Genomic DNA, 15705 nt, shown 5'->3' with positions numbered 1-15705 from the left:
AGCAACACTGCATGATCCACTGGAAGGACACGCACATCGACGCCGCTTGGAAAGACTTGCAATTGATGCAAGAAGTGGATGCTCTTCTCAAAGCGTTAGCCGTTTTCACCAAGTCATCGTGGGAGGACTTGTTCTTGGACAACCTAGAAGAGGTTCTGGGCAGACTGTCATCCAGGAGGGACTTTGAACCTCAGTGGATGGCGTGCTACAGAGCCATGCTCGCTCTTCAGAAAAACGGCCTTGAACGATACTGCAATGACATATACAATGATAATGGAGATCCGGTGGCAAAATACTGCGCCAAAATGCTGAGCGAATACAAGGTCGAGCTCCAAGCTCTCGTAAAAGTGCTGGGCGAGTTGGCGGGACTCGACGCCTCTCTTCGAAAACCCGACCTGGCTGTGATCGAAGGGCCCCGTGTGGTGAAAGGAACCGAAGTCCGGCTGCGTTCCGAATACTGGAAGCGGGACTTGGAGGCGACTGCGTGGGATGACGACGATGACATGATCAAGGATCTTGACCGGTTCAGTCGTGGGGTGAGCGAACTCCTGTGCACTCATTTTTCAGCGGAACGAAGTGAGTGGTCTGCGTTTGACATCTGCGCGTTGAGATTTGCCCCTGCCGGTTCCGAATGGGGCTCCACAGACGTCGCTATGCTGGCAAAGAAGTACGAGGCCATTCTCCGCCCACAGTCTGTGGATGCCATCAAGCGTGAATACGCTGACTTCAAGTCCATAGTGAAACCAAAGGTTATAAAAGGGACGATCAAGTCATTCTCAGACGTGGTGGCTGCTACGCTTAGTTGTGCAGAGCTGAGGGAGGTCTCACAGCTCGTGGACATCTGCGGCACGTTCCAAGGATCCGTTGCAGAATGTGACCGAGGATTTGATTTGATGAACGAGATCAAAAAAGCATCGGGGCATTTTATTGAAGTGGGATATTTGGAGCAGTTGATACGAATCAAGTCGAGGCAAGAAGCACACGGGGCCATCGACCTGGACGAGGTGTACTACCACTGGGTGAGCGAGAAGGCCAACCAGGGATGATATTTTAGTTCCTGATTTTCTACTGTCACTTATTAAGAATGATCATATGTGAATGCTAACCATTAAAAGTTTGTTTTTATCAGTAATAGTTGCAGTCTAATAGTATCAGTAATAACTGCATATTGTTTTCAGATAAGACCAAGACAGTTGATGTTTGAAGACTAATATCTCTATTCTTGTCTCCCATGTTTTCCAGAACAAGGCCAGATCAGCAGTCGACCTCCTTTAACGTCTGCAAGTACTACACACTACAGTACATAACATCAGCAGCTCAATGGACAATGTGTTTTTTTGTGTTTTTTTTTTTTAGCATGTTGGCTTAACCTATACTACACTGTACAGCCACAATGCCACATACACAGTATGCACCATCCACACATTCTGTGTGACTGCCTTTTAGCCGTGCAGGGATGACCTTCTTTAGACATGTTTTTCTACACTGTTGGCCTGCAATATTCTTGCCAGGAAGATGTTTGGATCCAACATATAATGGAACTGTCTGCAACTACAACACAAGTTTACAGTTAGAGTAAAGCAACTATTAGGCCCCTAAACGGGTATGAATATAATTTATACCATATCCAGATATGTCTAATTTAGTGTGAAGCATGCTAGTCCTTCATTGTATGTTTGTTTGCTATTAGTTTTTGATCAAATCTGTGACAATGCAAACTAACAGTTATGGCAACGTTTTGTTCTTTTGCACAAGCATGAAAGTGTGTCAAAAATATGTTCTTCTATAATACCAATAAATTACATTTGAAACATTTTTTTTGCTTCATTGTAACTGACCTACAATTTATAAAATGTAATTTAATAGCTGAAATTAAAATAAAATTAAAGAAATTACTGTAGTCACTACAGAATACTGCAGAGCAACATTTCATTCATTTCATTATCCAGGAAGTCACAAAGGTCATCCATCTCCCGCTAACAATTTCATATACGGTATACACTACAGGTATTGTTTGGATGATTAAATCAGGAAATAAAGAGTAAAGCAACTATTAGGCCCCTAAACAGGTATGAATATAATGTATACCATATCCAGATTAACTCTCTAATTTAGTGTGAAGCATGCTAGTCCTTCATTGTATGTTTGTTTGCTACTAGTTTTTGATCAGTTATGGCAATGTTTTGTTCTTTTGCACTAAGCATGAAAGTGTGTCAAAAATATGTTCTTCTATAATACCAATAAATGACATTTGAAACATTTTTTTCCTTCATTGACCTATATAGTACAATTTATAAAATGTAATTTTTAGCTGAAATTAAAATTACTGTAGTCACTACATAATACTGCAGAGCAACATTTCATTCATTTCATTATCCAGGAATTCACAAATGTCATCCATCTCCCGCTAACAATTTCATATACGGTATACAGATATTGTTTGGATGATTAAATCAGGAAATAAAATAAAAATAAAAATAAAAATAAAATCATCCACATGGGAAAATCAATAAGCTTAGTCAACAGAACCAACATATAGCTTTACTGTTCTAAACAAAGTCTAAAAAGAGACTCACCTGAAGGACAACTTTTCTAGGAGTAAAATATATAGGCCTACTGGTATATTCTATATTCTCCAGAGATTTGGTGGGGGAAAAGGAGAGGACCAAGTACAGACGCCTGGCGGACTCCGGTCAACCAAGTATATTAGACTATAGGCTGTATTTCATAAAATGTGCTTATTTAAAGTGCTGAAGGCAAATCATGTTAATTTATTACATACAAATGGACCAAATCCAATATGGCCACCACCACCTGTAAATGGTTTTGGCTCTAAAGTTTTAACCAAATTATCTACAAATGCAAACTTGATATGTATTTCACGTTTCTGTAATTATAGAAACATGTTGACAGGCTTATCTTTATGATTGGGTGGACCCCTAATTTGCATATTTCCAAGATGGCAGCTATATGACAATTTGTTATACCTGAACATTTGACACTTTTGGTAAGCTTGGTGGCTATTCATTTGAACAATAGATTTATATCAGAACTAGAAAAAGTGCCCCTCGGGGCACAGGTCTCCACCAGGGCAGGTCAGGTTGTGGCCTCCTGGTGGCGCTATAATAGGCCAATGTGAAAAGGGTACAATTTCTTCTTACGACTTGGATGGCAATTGGATGATTTGAGGCATTTTGTTCCAAAAATGTGTTTTGCAAAAATCCACCTGTTGGTGGCGCTATAACAGGCCAATGTGAAAAGGTGGGATATATTCCTCAGCCTAGTAGGAACGTCTGTGAAAGATTTCACGTAAATTGCACGCTGTGTTCATGATTTGAGGCTTTTTGTTCAAATCGGGCCAATCCTGCAAATTTGGAAAGTCACTGTTAGCCAATCAGGATGGAATATGCAATATCGGACAGATCTGTCTTGATCACATGACTATAGAGATACTGTGTAACGATTTGTGGGATTTTTGGACAAAATATGGAGGAGTAATATAAAGAAATGTGTTTTACAAAAGTCGGCCTCCTGGTGGCGCTATAACAGGCCGTTCTGGAAAATGTGGGGCAGAGGTTCATCGTTGGCATCCAGGGAGTGTGTGTGCAAAGTTTGGCATGGATCGGGCCAACGGTGCCGGAGATTAGCTGGTAACAGACGGACGGAAGGACACACACACGGACACACGGACACACACACACACGGACGGAGTGCAAAACATACTCTCTCCCCATGCCTTCGGCCTGGTGGAGACAATCAGACCAGTACACACACACCTTTTATGTATGTCCACACAAAGGAGATGCATACAAGGACACAAATATTATAGGTGCCGTACGGTTAGACGGCACAATATTTTGCCTTCTTTTTGGGCATCCCAAAACAACTGGTCTGCAGCACCTATCACCTAGTTCTGAGATGGTATGTGGTTGGTATTTAATGACCTTGGTCATAAAGGCTTGGTCTAAGGTGCAGGCTATCTCTAATACAGACACTTGTGACTTCCCTGGACTCTTCATCAATCATGTGGTGTATTAGCTGCCAAAGATGTAACGATATATAGATGGAATGACATGGGAATATTTGTACATTCTCACTGAGGATGCATGCTATTTTGATATGTTCTTTGCTATGACTCTATGAGTTCCACTATTCTATCATGGCGTGCTATAACAACCATTCCATTGCCAGTGTTTCAGTGATCTGTTCTGTGGTGCAGGCAATGGTGGTGCTGGGGAACCAGATAGAAAGATTGAGTCTGCATAGAAAGGACTTCTAGTCTGGCTTCTACAGTGAATGTGATGATGACGCACACACACAGACACGCACGCACGCACGCACGCACGCACGCACGCACGCACGCACGCACGCACGCACGCACGCACGCACACACACACACACACACACACACACACACACACACACACCCCTAATCTTAGAAATCACACCTGTGTGAAGTGGGGGGAGCTCTTATCATCATGACATGGATTGCATGGATTTATCTGCACTTCAGCCTTGAAACCTTTCCGACTGTGCGACTGTGGCTCAAGAGGTAGAGCAGGTCGTCCAATGATCCATGGGTCGGCGGTTCGAATCCCGGCTCCTCCTGTCTACATGTCCTTGGGCAAGACACTGAACCCCAAATTGCTCCCGATGTGCTGGTTGGTACCTTGCATGGCTCCTGCCGCAATCGGTGTATGAATGTGTGTGTGAATGGGTGAATGTAATGCACAATCTATGTAAAGCGCCTTGGATAAAGGCGCTATATAAATGCACCATTTACCATTTATTGTCTCCACCAGGCCGAAGGCATGGGGAGAGAGTATGTTTTGCACTCCGTCCGTCCGTCCGTGTGTCCGTCCGTCCGTGTGTGTGTGTGTGTGTGTGTGTGTGTCCGTCTGTGAACAGCTAATCTCCGGCACCGTTAACCCGGTCGATGTCAAATTTTGCACACACACTCCCTGGATGCCAACGATGAACCTCTGCCCCAGAATTTCCAGAACGGCCTGTTATAGCGCCACCAGGAGGCCGCTTTGTGCAAAACACGTTTTTGAACAGTACACCTACAGATTTTGTCCAAACATCACGCAAATTGGTACACAGTCTCTCTAGAGCCATTCAACGAAATGGGTCTTTCAGATTTCTCAGACTCCATCCTGATTGGCTAAGATTGGCTTCCAAAGTTTGCAGGAGTGCTCAGTTTCAAACAAAATGCTGCAAATCATGGACACATCGTGTGATTTCCGTGAAATTGTGCACGCACATTCCCACTAGGCCGAGAAAGAAATGCCACGTGAACATTTTCAACTCAGCCTCATGGTGGCGCTATAACTCGCCGAAAAGTGTTTTTACCTCTAACTGCACGGATCTGTGGATAACTTTGTATGCCAACTCCCTAGAGGCCAAGGAAAAACCTTTGCCTGGAATTTTTCACATCTGCTCTTTATAGCGCCACCAGGAGGCCGACATATGTAAAACACATTTTCTAATATTACTCCTTCAGATTTTATTCAAATTTCACGCAGATCGGTACACATGCTCTCCATAGCCATGTGATCAAGACACGTTTGTTTGATTTCTTATAATCCACCTTCATTGCCTACGATTAGCTTCTAAACCTTTCAGGAGTAGCCCGCTTTGTACCCGTTTTGTACAAATTGCCACAATTACTCAACGCAGCGTCCGATTGCGGTGAAACTGTGCATGCATATTCCCACTAGGCTGAGGAAGAAATGCCACTTGACAGTTTTCAACCACACACACACACACACACACACAACATCCTCCTGGTGGAGACCTGTGCCCAGAAGGGCACTTTTTCTAGTTTACCATTTTTCCGAAAAAGACACAAGAATGGTTTGGCACCTGGCCTATGCTGGGGCCAATGGCCATAAAGGCATTTGTCTGTACGGTCGACATCAATGTTGTGGTTCTTGCAATCCACTTATTTGAGACATTAAGCATCACAGAGCTCTGGATTGGCTTTGGCTGCAGAAAGAACTACTGGAACATTCCTGCTCATGAGATCTGCAATGCTCCTGGTCCCCATGAAGTCACTGGCTTTGCCTCTCTTCCATGTGCTAACAGGATGTGATACTACATCAGCCTTCCTTGGCCATGTGCATATAGGCAGCTTTGGAGGAAACACTGGATCACACAGGCACCCTAGTTGCCCTCACTTTGGAGCCTGAGCAGATCAACTCTGATGTTGTCCATATGCAGCAACTCTCAGACGAGTCCTTTATCTGCATATTTGGTCATCTCGATTCCCCATACATCTAGCCAGCTAGTGTGTGCTTCCCACATCAGCATCTTTCTTTAGCACATCCATGTGGTTGCAGTAACTGGCTAGTCTCATCTCATCCTCCTGCTATTGTGTCTGCATGGTTGTCATATTCCTGATTTCAGTACATATGGGACTCCACAACAGTAAGTAGTACTAGTAAGTAGGTCATAGTGGCTTATTATCAGAGCTGGATCGAAGCCATGATCTTGTGGTTGAAAGGCTCTACTGAGCTACCAAGGCACCCTCAATAATGAGTATCCAGTAAACAACACATTCCAATTTTTCAGCAGTGGTGGCCAACTCTCCATCATTTAGCTGGGGACCACTAGCGTATAGTCAACCCACACTCCTTGTGTGGACATGTTTGTCATGTCATAATCATTATGGAATCTAGATGGCGACTAGATGGCGACGAATATAGAGGGGCGACTGTGGCTCAAGAGGTAGAGCAGGTTGTCCAATGATCCATGGGTCGGCGGTTCGAATCCCGGCTCCTCCTGTCTCCTCCTGTCGAAGTGTCCTTGGGCAAGACACTGAACCCCAAATTGCTCCCGATGTGCTGGTTGGTACCTTGCATGGCTTCCGCTGCAATTGGTGTATGAATGTGTGTGTGAATGGGTGAATGTAATGCACAATCTATGTAAAGCGCCTTGGATAAAGGCGCTATATAAATGCACCATTTACCATTTAGATGTGACAAACATCTTAGTCATAAATCATAATTCAGACTAGATTGTAAATGTGACAAGCTATAGAGCGCCGCAGTCCCGCCGCCTTTCATGACAACGCCAGCCCCAGGAAATGATTCCCAGTGCATTTTTCCCATAGACATTTAAAAAAGTATTTATTTAAAGACGGTTACGCCGCAGACAAAGCCAACTCGAGTCGTGACAAATCATGACAATAAACACAATATTATAATATACACAAAACAACAAAAATGTGTTGTAACCTGCCGTTTTTTTCTTCCAATTCTTTGTTCTGCCCAAAATATTGTGTTTGTTGTCATGATTTGTCACAACTCGAGTTGGCTTTGTACGAGGTATAAAAGGTCTTTAAATAGAGGAAAATGAACAGGGAATCATTTCCTGGGCCCTGGTAGGGGGCGGGACTGCAACGCTCTATAGGGAAACTCTTTGAAGATTTCCACCATTATGTGCAGCCAAGATTTCTACTAATATTGCAGTATAATGCACAGTGATGGTGGAAGTAGTACAATGTAGAAATACTCAATTACAAGACCGGTATTCAAAATGTACTTGAGTAAAAAAAATATATATATATGTGTATGTGTGTGTTTGAATCAAAATATACATACTAAAAGTTAAAGTACTACTCTTTATGCATAATGTCCCCATTTCACAAGTTTCCAAAAGGATAAAGCCTTTGAAAATTGCCAAAGTATAACGCTGAAGGCTGAAGTGTTTAATGTACATTTTGACTCAAAATCTACAAAGTAACCAGTATAACTGCAGTTTTCAAATAATAGTAGAGTAAAAAGTACAATGTTTTCCTCAGAGATGTAGTGGAGTAGAAGTAAATCGATGACATCAATGAATTACCACCTGCTGCATTATATCCCATGGCTGAGAGGTCGGCTAGAGGCAAAGAGTGTGTAGTTGCCAAGAGACGAGGCAGCCAATCAGGACGATAGGTTGTCAGCCAATGAGAAACATAGGTCTCAACTACAGCAAGTGCGCGTGAAAGCACCACAGAGAGAACATTGACCAGCTGTGCTTACACAGCAGCTGGTAAAGGAAAAAAAAGTGTAATGCATTATGAACAGCTAAAGCTCTGATGATCGAGTATGAAGGACCCCAATGGAAACAAGCATAGTGCTTTCTTGGGGTTTAAATCCTCTTAGCACACCGTGTATTGAACTACTTTCCAGTGCTTTTTCCCCCCTGCAAACCAAACTGTTAATACAGTATTCAATCAATTCAATCAAAAAACTGTCTCTTTGTCATGTACATGTTTATTCTTAGCAACCATAATGCGTTTTTTTAGAAGATATAAAACAGTCAATTATGTTCCATCAACTCCTGCTTGGAAAACAAAACAAAAACAAAGAAACAGCTATCAACAAAGATGCGCTTAGTTACAAAAAAGAAAAAAAAAGGTAGATTAAAACACCACTGTGAACATATACTGTAACTGTACTAGTTGTCATGATCCTGACCAAAATGTGACTTCATAAGAAATAGCAACTGGAGGAAACTTTTTTTTTTCTTTCAAAAATATTAAAGGAAATTTGCCACTCCTTTTAACATAATTTTTTTTCTTCCAACAATAAGCATAGCAACACATTTACTAACAGAGGAGAAAACAAATAAAAAAAAGTGTGAGAAGGATGAACGTTAATGACAAAGACAAAGTAGACCAGTTGCTCTTTGCGTTTGTCGTTAATGGCGTGCACTAAATGCCATATACTTATTATTATGGACCATAGTTTTGTTTTACACACTACAAAACCTTGGTAAGATGTGTTAAAATATCCCGGAACTTCCTCCTTGTGTCTGAGAAGAGGCATAATTTTTTTTAAAGGTCGACCGTGCCAAAGAGAACAGATTTTCCAAGGGGGGGAAAAAAACTGAGGCATCAAGTTGAAAATTTGCCATTTATCAGCGAGTGACAAAGCATCCATAAATCCTGGTGAATCTTTCAAACCCAAGTGAGTGGTCTCGTTATTTACCTAATCTCTGGTTGCAATAATATACACCGTTGTCACTAATGCTTATCAAATCATAAGCGCTGGCCGGCATTTCCGCTGAGGAATGTTCTTTCCTTTCCGTGTTTTACATGTTCCCCATTGACAGTGTTTTGTATTACTTTATACCGATTACAACAACAAGGTGATGTGGGAGTTATGTTCTGTCAGCAGCACTACAGTAGCCATAGAATTACAGTAAAACAGGGAAGTATTAGCTACAGAAATGATACCTACACAAACCGAAGAGTTTTTAAAGCCCAAGTTCTACGTCGTATACAGGAATAAAAACAAAGTTTGTCGTTTAGTCTTTGCATGTACTTCCAAAAACAAAACCAAAAAAAGTAGTGGTGGTCACTTTTATCATCTAGTCTCTTCTGTGTCATACAAGCCACACTTGTCATTAAGCCAAGCTTAAACAGAAGCTTGACAGCCCAAACAGTGCCTGAATGTGACTCAATAGTGCCACCCAAAAAACCCAGCAAAAAAAAACAAATGTAAAAGGTGGAAAAGGGGATTCAATACTCCGGCTTTCAGACCTCTTCATTTTTTACAGGATGGATCAATCTCATTGCATCTCAACGCAAACGCCCATATTCGTTTCCATTCAACTTTAACCTAAAAGGCTGGCATAAACACAGCCACCACCCGTCTACCAAAACAGTAGTATACAGTTTTCCTGCACGGTAAAAAGAAATCCTCAACGTTAATTAATCTCAGAATGAGTAAGACTGTAACTAAATGGACCCTAATGGGTCCATTTGTACTCTCTCGCAGTTAAAATTAACACCCGGGGAGAATTTACAATGGAAAGGTGTCCATCTTTTCTTTTTAAGTTGGACAAAACAACCTACACACGCATTTTTTTGTTTGTTTTTGTTTTGAGGAGGCACTACTGGGGTTCGGCTGACCACGTGACTGTCACCGGCAGAGAGAGAGAGAGGGAGAGAGAGATAAGAATAATGTAGGAGAAAAGGGTGGCGGGTCTTTTTTTTAGAAAGGGCGTGTGGAATGAAAACAAACGAGAGACAAAAGAAAAGAGGCGATTGATCGACAGACGTCGCAAAGAACAAAACAAAAATGTTACATAAAGAGGGCATGAGAATAGAGAGAAGGAAAAAATGCAACGACTTGTTTGACTGCGACAGAAAATCTCAACGTGAATAATTGGGACGTGCAGTTTTCTGTATGCCATCTCTGTTTTGTTTTTTTAGTTTTGATTGACTGAAAACCACTTCCACTGTGAAGGAAAACACACACCACAGGCTTCATGAAGGAGATGTCTGCGAGAGTTTGTCTCCATCTACAGGCGACCAGAGGGAATCAGACCTCACCAAACGCAACCACAACCACTTGTTGCCATGTAACCAGAAGAAAAAAAAAAATCCTCATCAAGATCCTCATTAACACGAACTTGAGTAGTTAACATCCCAAATAAAACAACCTATTTTCTATCAATTACATACCCCATGAAGCCTTGAATTCATGGGGTGTTCTTTTTTGTAACCACGAGCCAATAATTTGATGGTTGTCATCTGTCACAGCCCAAACTCCGCAAGTTTGAGAGAGAAATGAGACAAAAAAGAAAAGAAAAATAACGCTTCATTTTTGTACTCCTTCAACTGCAGTGAGTTCAATTCACCGTCGGCTCAATATATATTCTACATAACCAAATGATCCGTAAAAGGGTGGTCGACACTGAGCACTACAACTACAATGTTCACCATTGTATTGGTTTGATAGTCGGCGTGAACTCAACACTTACAGACAGTGCTCAGAGTGACTGAATGGCCCTTATTAAAGGGTTTGAATTGAAACTCCAAGACCCCTTTACTTTAAAAAGAAAACAAGAAAAAGAGAATAAACAGGTCAATAAAACAACAACAGAACTGAAGGAGAAACTGTCACAAAAAAACGAGAGAGAGAGAAACAGCGAAAGAGGGAGGCAAAAAACAAACCAAAAGGCGAAGAACAAGAAGATGATCGTTATGTATTTAATCCCCTGGCCAAGGGACGATAAGTAGTACTAAGAACAAAATGTCTCTGGTTGATGGTGTCGTCAGGGGGAGGGGGGGGTTGGGTTTGGGGGACAGTTCCTTTTTTTTGTTAATTTGTTTGTTTTTAAAGTTCCTCTTTCCTTTTCAGACGATTTTGATTTTCTCCCTTGCGTCCTTCAACTGTTATATCGTGTGTCCTTGGTTCATTCCTCCCTCCCTACCTTACGTCCTTCCAAAAAGGCTGACGAAGATGATGAAGGCGGCTTTTCCCCCCTGGGGAGGGGCAGGAGGGGGCTTTGGGGGTTTGCGGGGTGGGGGGGTGAAGTTGCTCTTATAAGCGCTGACTCAGCCAGCCATCTCCCCCACACCCTTTTCCTATGCGCCCAGCCAGCCAGCCAGCCCCCCACACAAAAATCCTTGGTTGGTGGGTGGGGGGGGCTACACACATAAACACCCCTCTCTCTCTCTCCCCCACCCCCCCCTCTGGTCAGCCAGTGTCTGATGGGGGCAACTCCACCTTGCGCCCCTCCTCCTCCAACCCAAACCTCCCCTCCTCCCCTCCACCACCCCCGTAGCGGCTCCTCTCCGCGAGCAGGAGCGCGTGGCGCTGCAGTTAGCGTGAGGTCACAGGATGAGCTTGCAGTGACACAGTTCTTTGTACATGTTTCTCCTCAGCTTGGGCATGTCCTGCTGGCCGAAGCCGAACGGCTGCCCCAGCGCCAGACACTTGCAATACTGGAAGGGAAGGGAAGGGGAGACAGACGCCATTACCGCCCATCCCTCAAAAAGTAGTCTTGCGACTACTTTTATACACTTACATTTATACACTTTTTCATAAAACAGCCTAAAGGAGCGCTTCAGTTTTTGGGGAGTGTGGTAAAGGTTGTCTTAAAGTTGGTCATAATAAAAACATATATTTTGATCATCAAAAAAACATATATTTTGATCACCAGAGGGAGTTCCAGAAATCCCCAGATTCGGCTCAAGCAAGGGGTTAAATGAATTTCGCTCCTATGCCACAAAAATGAGGAACACCATACCAACAGTATGGACGACCCCAATGTAAACAAGTCTTAGTGCTTTTTCTGGGTATTTTAATCCTCTTAGCAGACCATGTATTGATTGTGACTGTGCTTACTCTACAAACTGTTGGTAAAATGTTCAATCAATCACTAAATTAGACTCACCTGTAGGACAAAGGCCCCGCAGTCACTGTCATTGTTCTGACGCCCCACATTCTGAAAAGAAATGCAACAGGGGTAATACATGTTTAAATGGCAAATATATAGCTGTGTTGTGAGCATTAGTAGGCTAATAGTCTCACGTAGCCAGACAACTATTCCACAATCTCAGAATGCTATATAGAGTCTGGAACTACACCTCCCGAAATCGGAGTAATCTGTTTGTCATTTCTGTTCACGAAAATACATTTAAAAATATCTTTACATTTAATTTTTTGTATTTACATTTGTGCTAAGCAGCAAGCTATAGCCTATATGCTTAGATCATTTATATTTACATTAGGATACATTTGGGCGACTATAAAGACGAAACGGAGCTTCCGTTGCTCCAGGCGGAAGCATTTGAAAATTGCGAGAGGCAACAGTCTGGCAACGTGAGACTAGTCGACTAACAACGCATTGCAGACATGCTGTGAGCTTGTAGATTAGCTATTTTCAGTAGCCAGTCTATAAATCAGGCATTACGATGCCATCACAGCCCGCCAAAATACATTTTAGACCATTAAATCAACTGTACATTTAGCTGACTAAAATGACAACTAAAACAAAAAACTAAAGTCAGTTCACTAATATATGATTAAAACTAAATGGAATTGTATCCAAAAGACTGACTAAAATAAATGACATTTTAACAAAAGTAACACTGGTGGTGAGTTTAAAAGAAGGTAAAAGTTTTTGTGTGTGTGTGTGAATGTGATACCATTTTAAAAAAGCCTTTCCATCCGGTCAGAAAGTCTCTCTGGTCTTTCTTGATGGCCTCTGCTTGCAGATACTTGCGTATGTGCTGAAAAGGAGACAAGAAATTCATTAAAATGTGTTGTTTTCTTATAAATTAAATATCGTACACATTTACAAAACATCAGTGGTCTAGGCCTAGGGAAGTGGGCAACTGGAGGGGGGAGTTAGCTTAATGTGCAACATTGTTTTCTCACCTCAGCAGTAAACAAACAGAACCAACATACAATATAACTCTATAGTGTATATACAGGGTATGTGCACATTTCAAAAGTTACAATTTAATGACTTTTGAGACATTTTAATACCAGTTTGAACAAACTGTCAAATATTACGTAAGGCAGAGGCAAACGTTGTGAAAATAGCCGATCTACAAGCTCACAACGCCTCTTGTCTTGTGAGCTTGTAGTTTTGGCTATTTTCACAATATTTATCTGCGGAACAGAGTAAAACTAAATGAAATTCCTACAATTCCAAGTGCTCAAATTTCAGTTCAAATGTGATTCGTTTCGTGATTAGTTGTGATTTTAGTTGTGATTAGAAAAAAATGCAACCGCGGCTCGACATTTTCTCCCACAACTCTGGAAAAAAGTTAAATAAGCGGTAAATAAGCAGACTTGGCAACCCTGGTGCCCACTGCCCGGGTGAAGGCAGGGAGGAGGTGGGCTCGTTGGGGAGGTGTTGATGGGTCGTTGGTTATAGGAGGAGAGGTGTTGAGTGATAGATTAGAGGGGGGAGGTTCCCACTGAACCAAAAGCAACCTTTCTGTCATGGTAAACCATCTCATTAGCTCATGAAAAGCGTGTCAAAGTGTGTCTGTTTATCCTCGAGTTTCGTTTACATTGAAAATGTTTTGAGAGGTTTCAAGAAAAAGAGGTTCCCACTGAACCAAAAGCAACCTTTCTGTCATGGTAAACCATCTCATTAGCTCATGAAAAGCGTGTCAAAGTGTGTCTGTTTATCCTCGAGTTTCGTTTACATTGAAAATGTTTTGAGAGGTTTCAAGAAAAAGAAAGGGATATTTGTGGTCACGGAAATGTAACCAAAGTTAATTTAAAGTGTTGCACATTGTGACTTTTACATACAATGTACAATTTAATAAAATAATCTAATCAAAAAGTTATTTGTGTTTTACTTTCATGAAATTTCCCCAAAAAGTCTGTAGACCAGGATCACAGGCGGATCATCTGGGATGGGTATTGTAAATGATATAATCGCGATAATCGAAATGGCACTTTTGCTTACCACTTGAACACCCAGCTCCCTATTCTGGGTGGGAACGTTCACCAAAATAGCCCATAGCTCGCACCACGTTGTGAGCTTGTAAAAAACTTTGCAGCTCAACATAAGCTAATTCCTAGTGTATGACGGAGGACAATTTCACAATAAATTAAAGAATTAAAGATTATTGTGCGTGTTTAAAAAAAAATCACACCCGTGTGAACTGAGTGGTGCAACTCCCCTCTCCCCCTAACTCTCTCTCTCTCTCTGTAATTAGCAGGCAACAGTGCAACACCATCTCTCTCTCTCTCTGTTTCTGGCACAACAGCGCCACTTTTGCCCCTACTGGTACTCTAAACATAGTCACATAGATGAGGACATAGTCACATAGGTTAGGACATTGCTGTTCCTTGGAGTGGTTGCACCACTTTAAAAAAAAAATCACGATAAACGGTAACCGTTATCATTCCATCCCTACTAACCTGTGGACAGCGTCGGTTGAGCGTGCGCTGGGAGTCGAAGTACGTGATGGCCTGCCGAGGGATATCCACGCTGACGAGAGACCAGTGGACCTCCAGGTGGATGGGGATCAACAGCAGGTCCTTCTGGAAGATGTCCACCTGGGAGGGACAGACAGAGGGACAAATGGACATTTGGAATGCCGTTGGTGGTGGGCAGAAACATCTATCCATTAAGACCTGAGGACCTGATTCTACAAATGTCTTCTGAACAGTTTCCTGAAAAATCGATTTCTTTATCAGTGGTGCTCACACTATTTCATGTGAAGGACCCGATTTGCACATATTTTCATGATTTTTCAGAGCTTGTATCGGCTATTTTCAGCAAGTGTACAATTAGCCATTACGACACCATCAAGGCCTGCCAAAATACATTTAGTCAACTAAATCAACTGCAGATTTAGTCTACTAAAATCTTAGGATATTTAGTCTACTAAAACTAAACTAACACGGAAACATTTCAGGTGACTAAAATGTGGGTAAAACTAAATGAAAACTATTCAAAGGACTATGACTAAAACTTGCTGTCAAAATCAACACTGATTCACACTACTGAATCCGCCCTGAAAGAACGAATGTCGCTGAAGTTCACTTACATTTTTCGTCCACCGTTTGACTCCATCATAACCTTTTGTCCTCAACTTGTCATAGAAGAAGCTGTTAAAGAAGTGAACCTGGAACACAGAAAAAGGAACAATCTATTTATCTGTCTAAAAAGGCTCATTTTATGCATTTATAAAATCAGGCTTTAGAACTAAGAAGCGAGGAGAAAACTTCATTTAATCAGTGTTTACACAATCGTTAACAAAAACATAACTAACTACAATCAGCCCAGCCCTGTGCTTAACTGCACTATGGTGATGTACATTTAATGTGTTTAGGACTTCCATTCAGACTTATTTTATTTATTTATTTTGCGGCTTTCGCCTTTTTACATTTTTTTTTATAGAGGGACAGACAGTAGGCTGGACAGGAAATTGGGAGAGGGTGGGGGAGTGAC

At 41.8% G+C, this 15705-nt stretch overlaps 1 protein-coding gene across 2 annotated transcripts in view; it reads right to left on the bottom strand.

Annotated features, from left to right (window-relative positions):
- Positions 1-8241: 8241 nt before the first annotated feature.
- LOC306913614 (uncharacterized protein) overlaps positions 8242-15705 on the bottom strand; it is a 33278-nt gene continuing 25814 nt past the window's right edge. For both annotated transcript variants that reach the window (XM_079490397.1, XM_079490398.1), the window contains exons 11-15: positions 15302-15379; positions 14670-14807; positions 12932-13015; positions 12178-12228; positions 8242-11725 (exon numbers count right to left, since the gene is read on the bottom strand). In XM_079490397.1, the coding sequence (XP_079346523.1) occupies positions 11615-11725; positions 12178-12228; positions 12932-13015; positions 14670-14807; positions 15302-15379 (462 nt within the window). In that variant the 3' untranslated portion in view covers positions 8242-11614. The remainder of the gene's footprint in view (positions 11726-12177; positions 12229-12931; positions 13016-14669; positions 14808-15301; positions 15380-15705) is intronic.

This window comes from Electrona antarctica, assembly GCF_951216825.1.
Source record: "Electrona antarctica genome assembly, chromosome: 21".
Classification (NCBI taxonomy): domain Eukaryota; kingdom Metazoa; phylum Chordata; class Actinopteri; order Myctophiformes; family Myctophidae; genus Electrona; species Electrona antarctica.
This window is presented reverse-complemented; position numbering and strand designations above follow the sequence as displayed.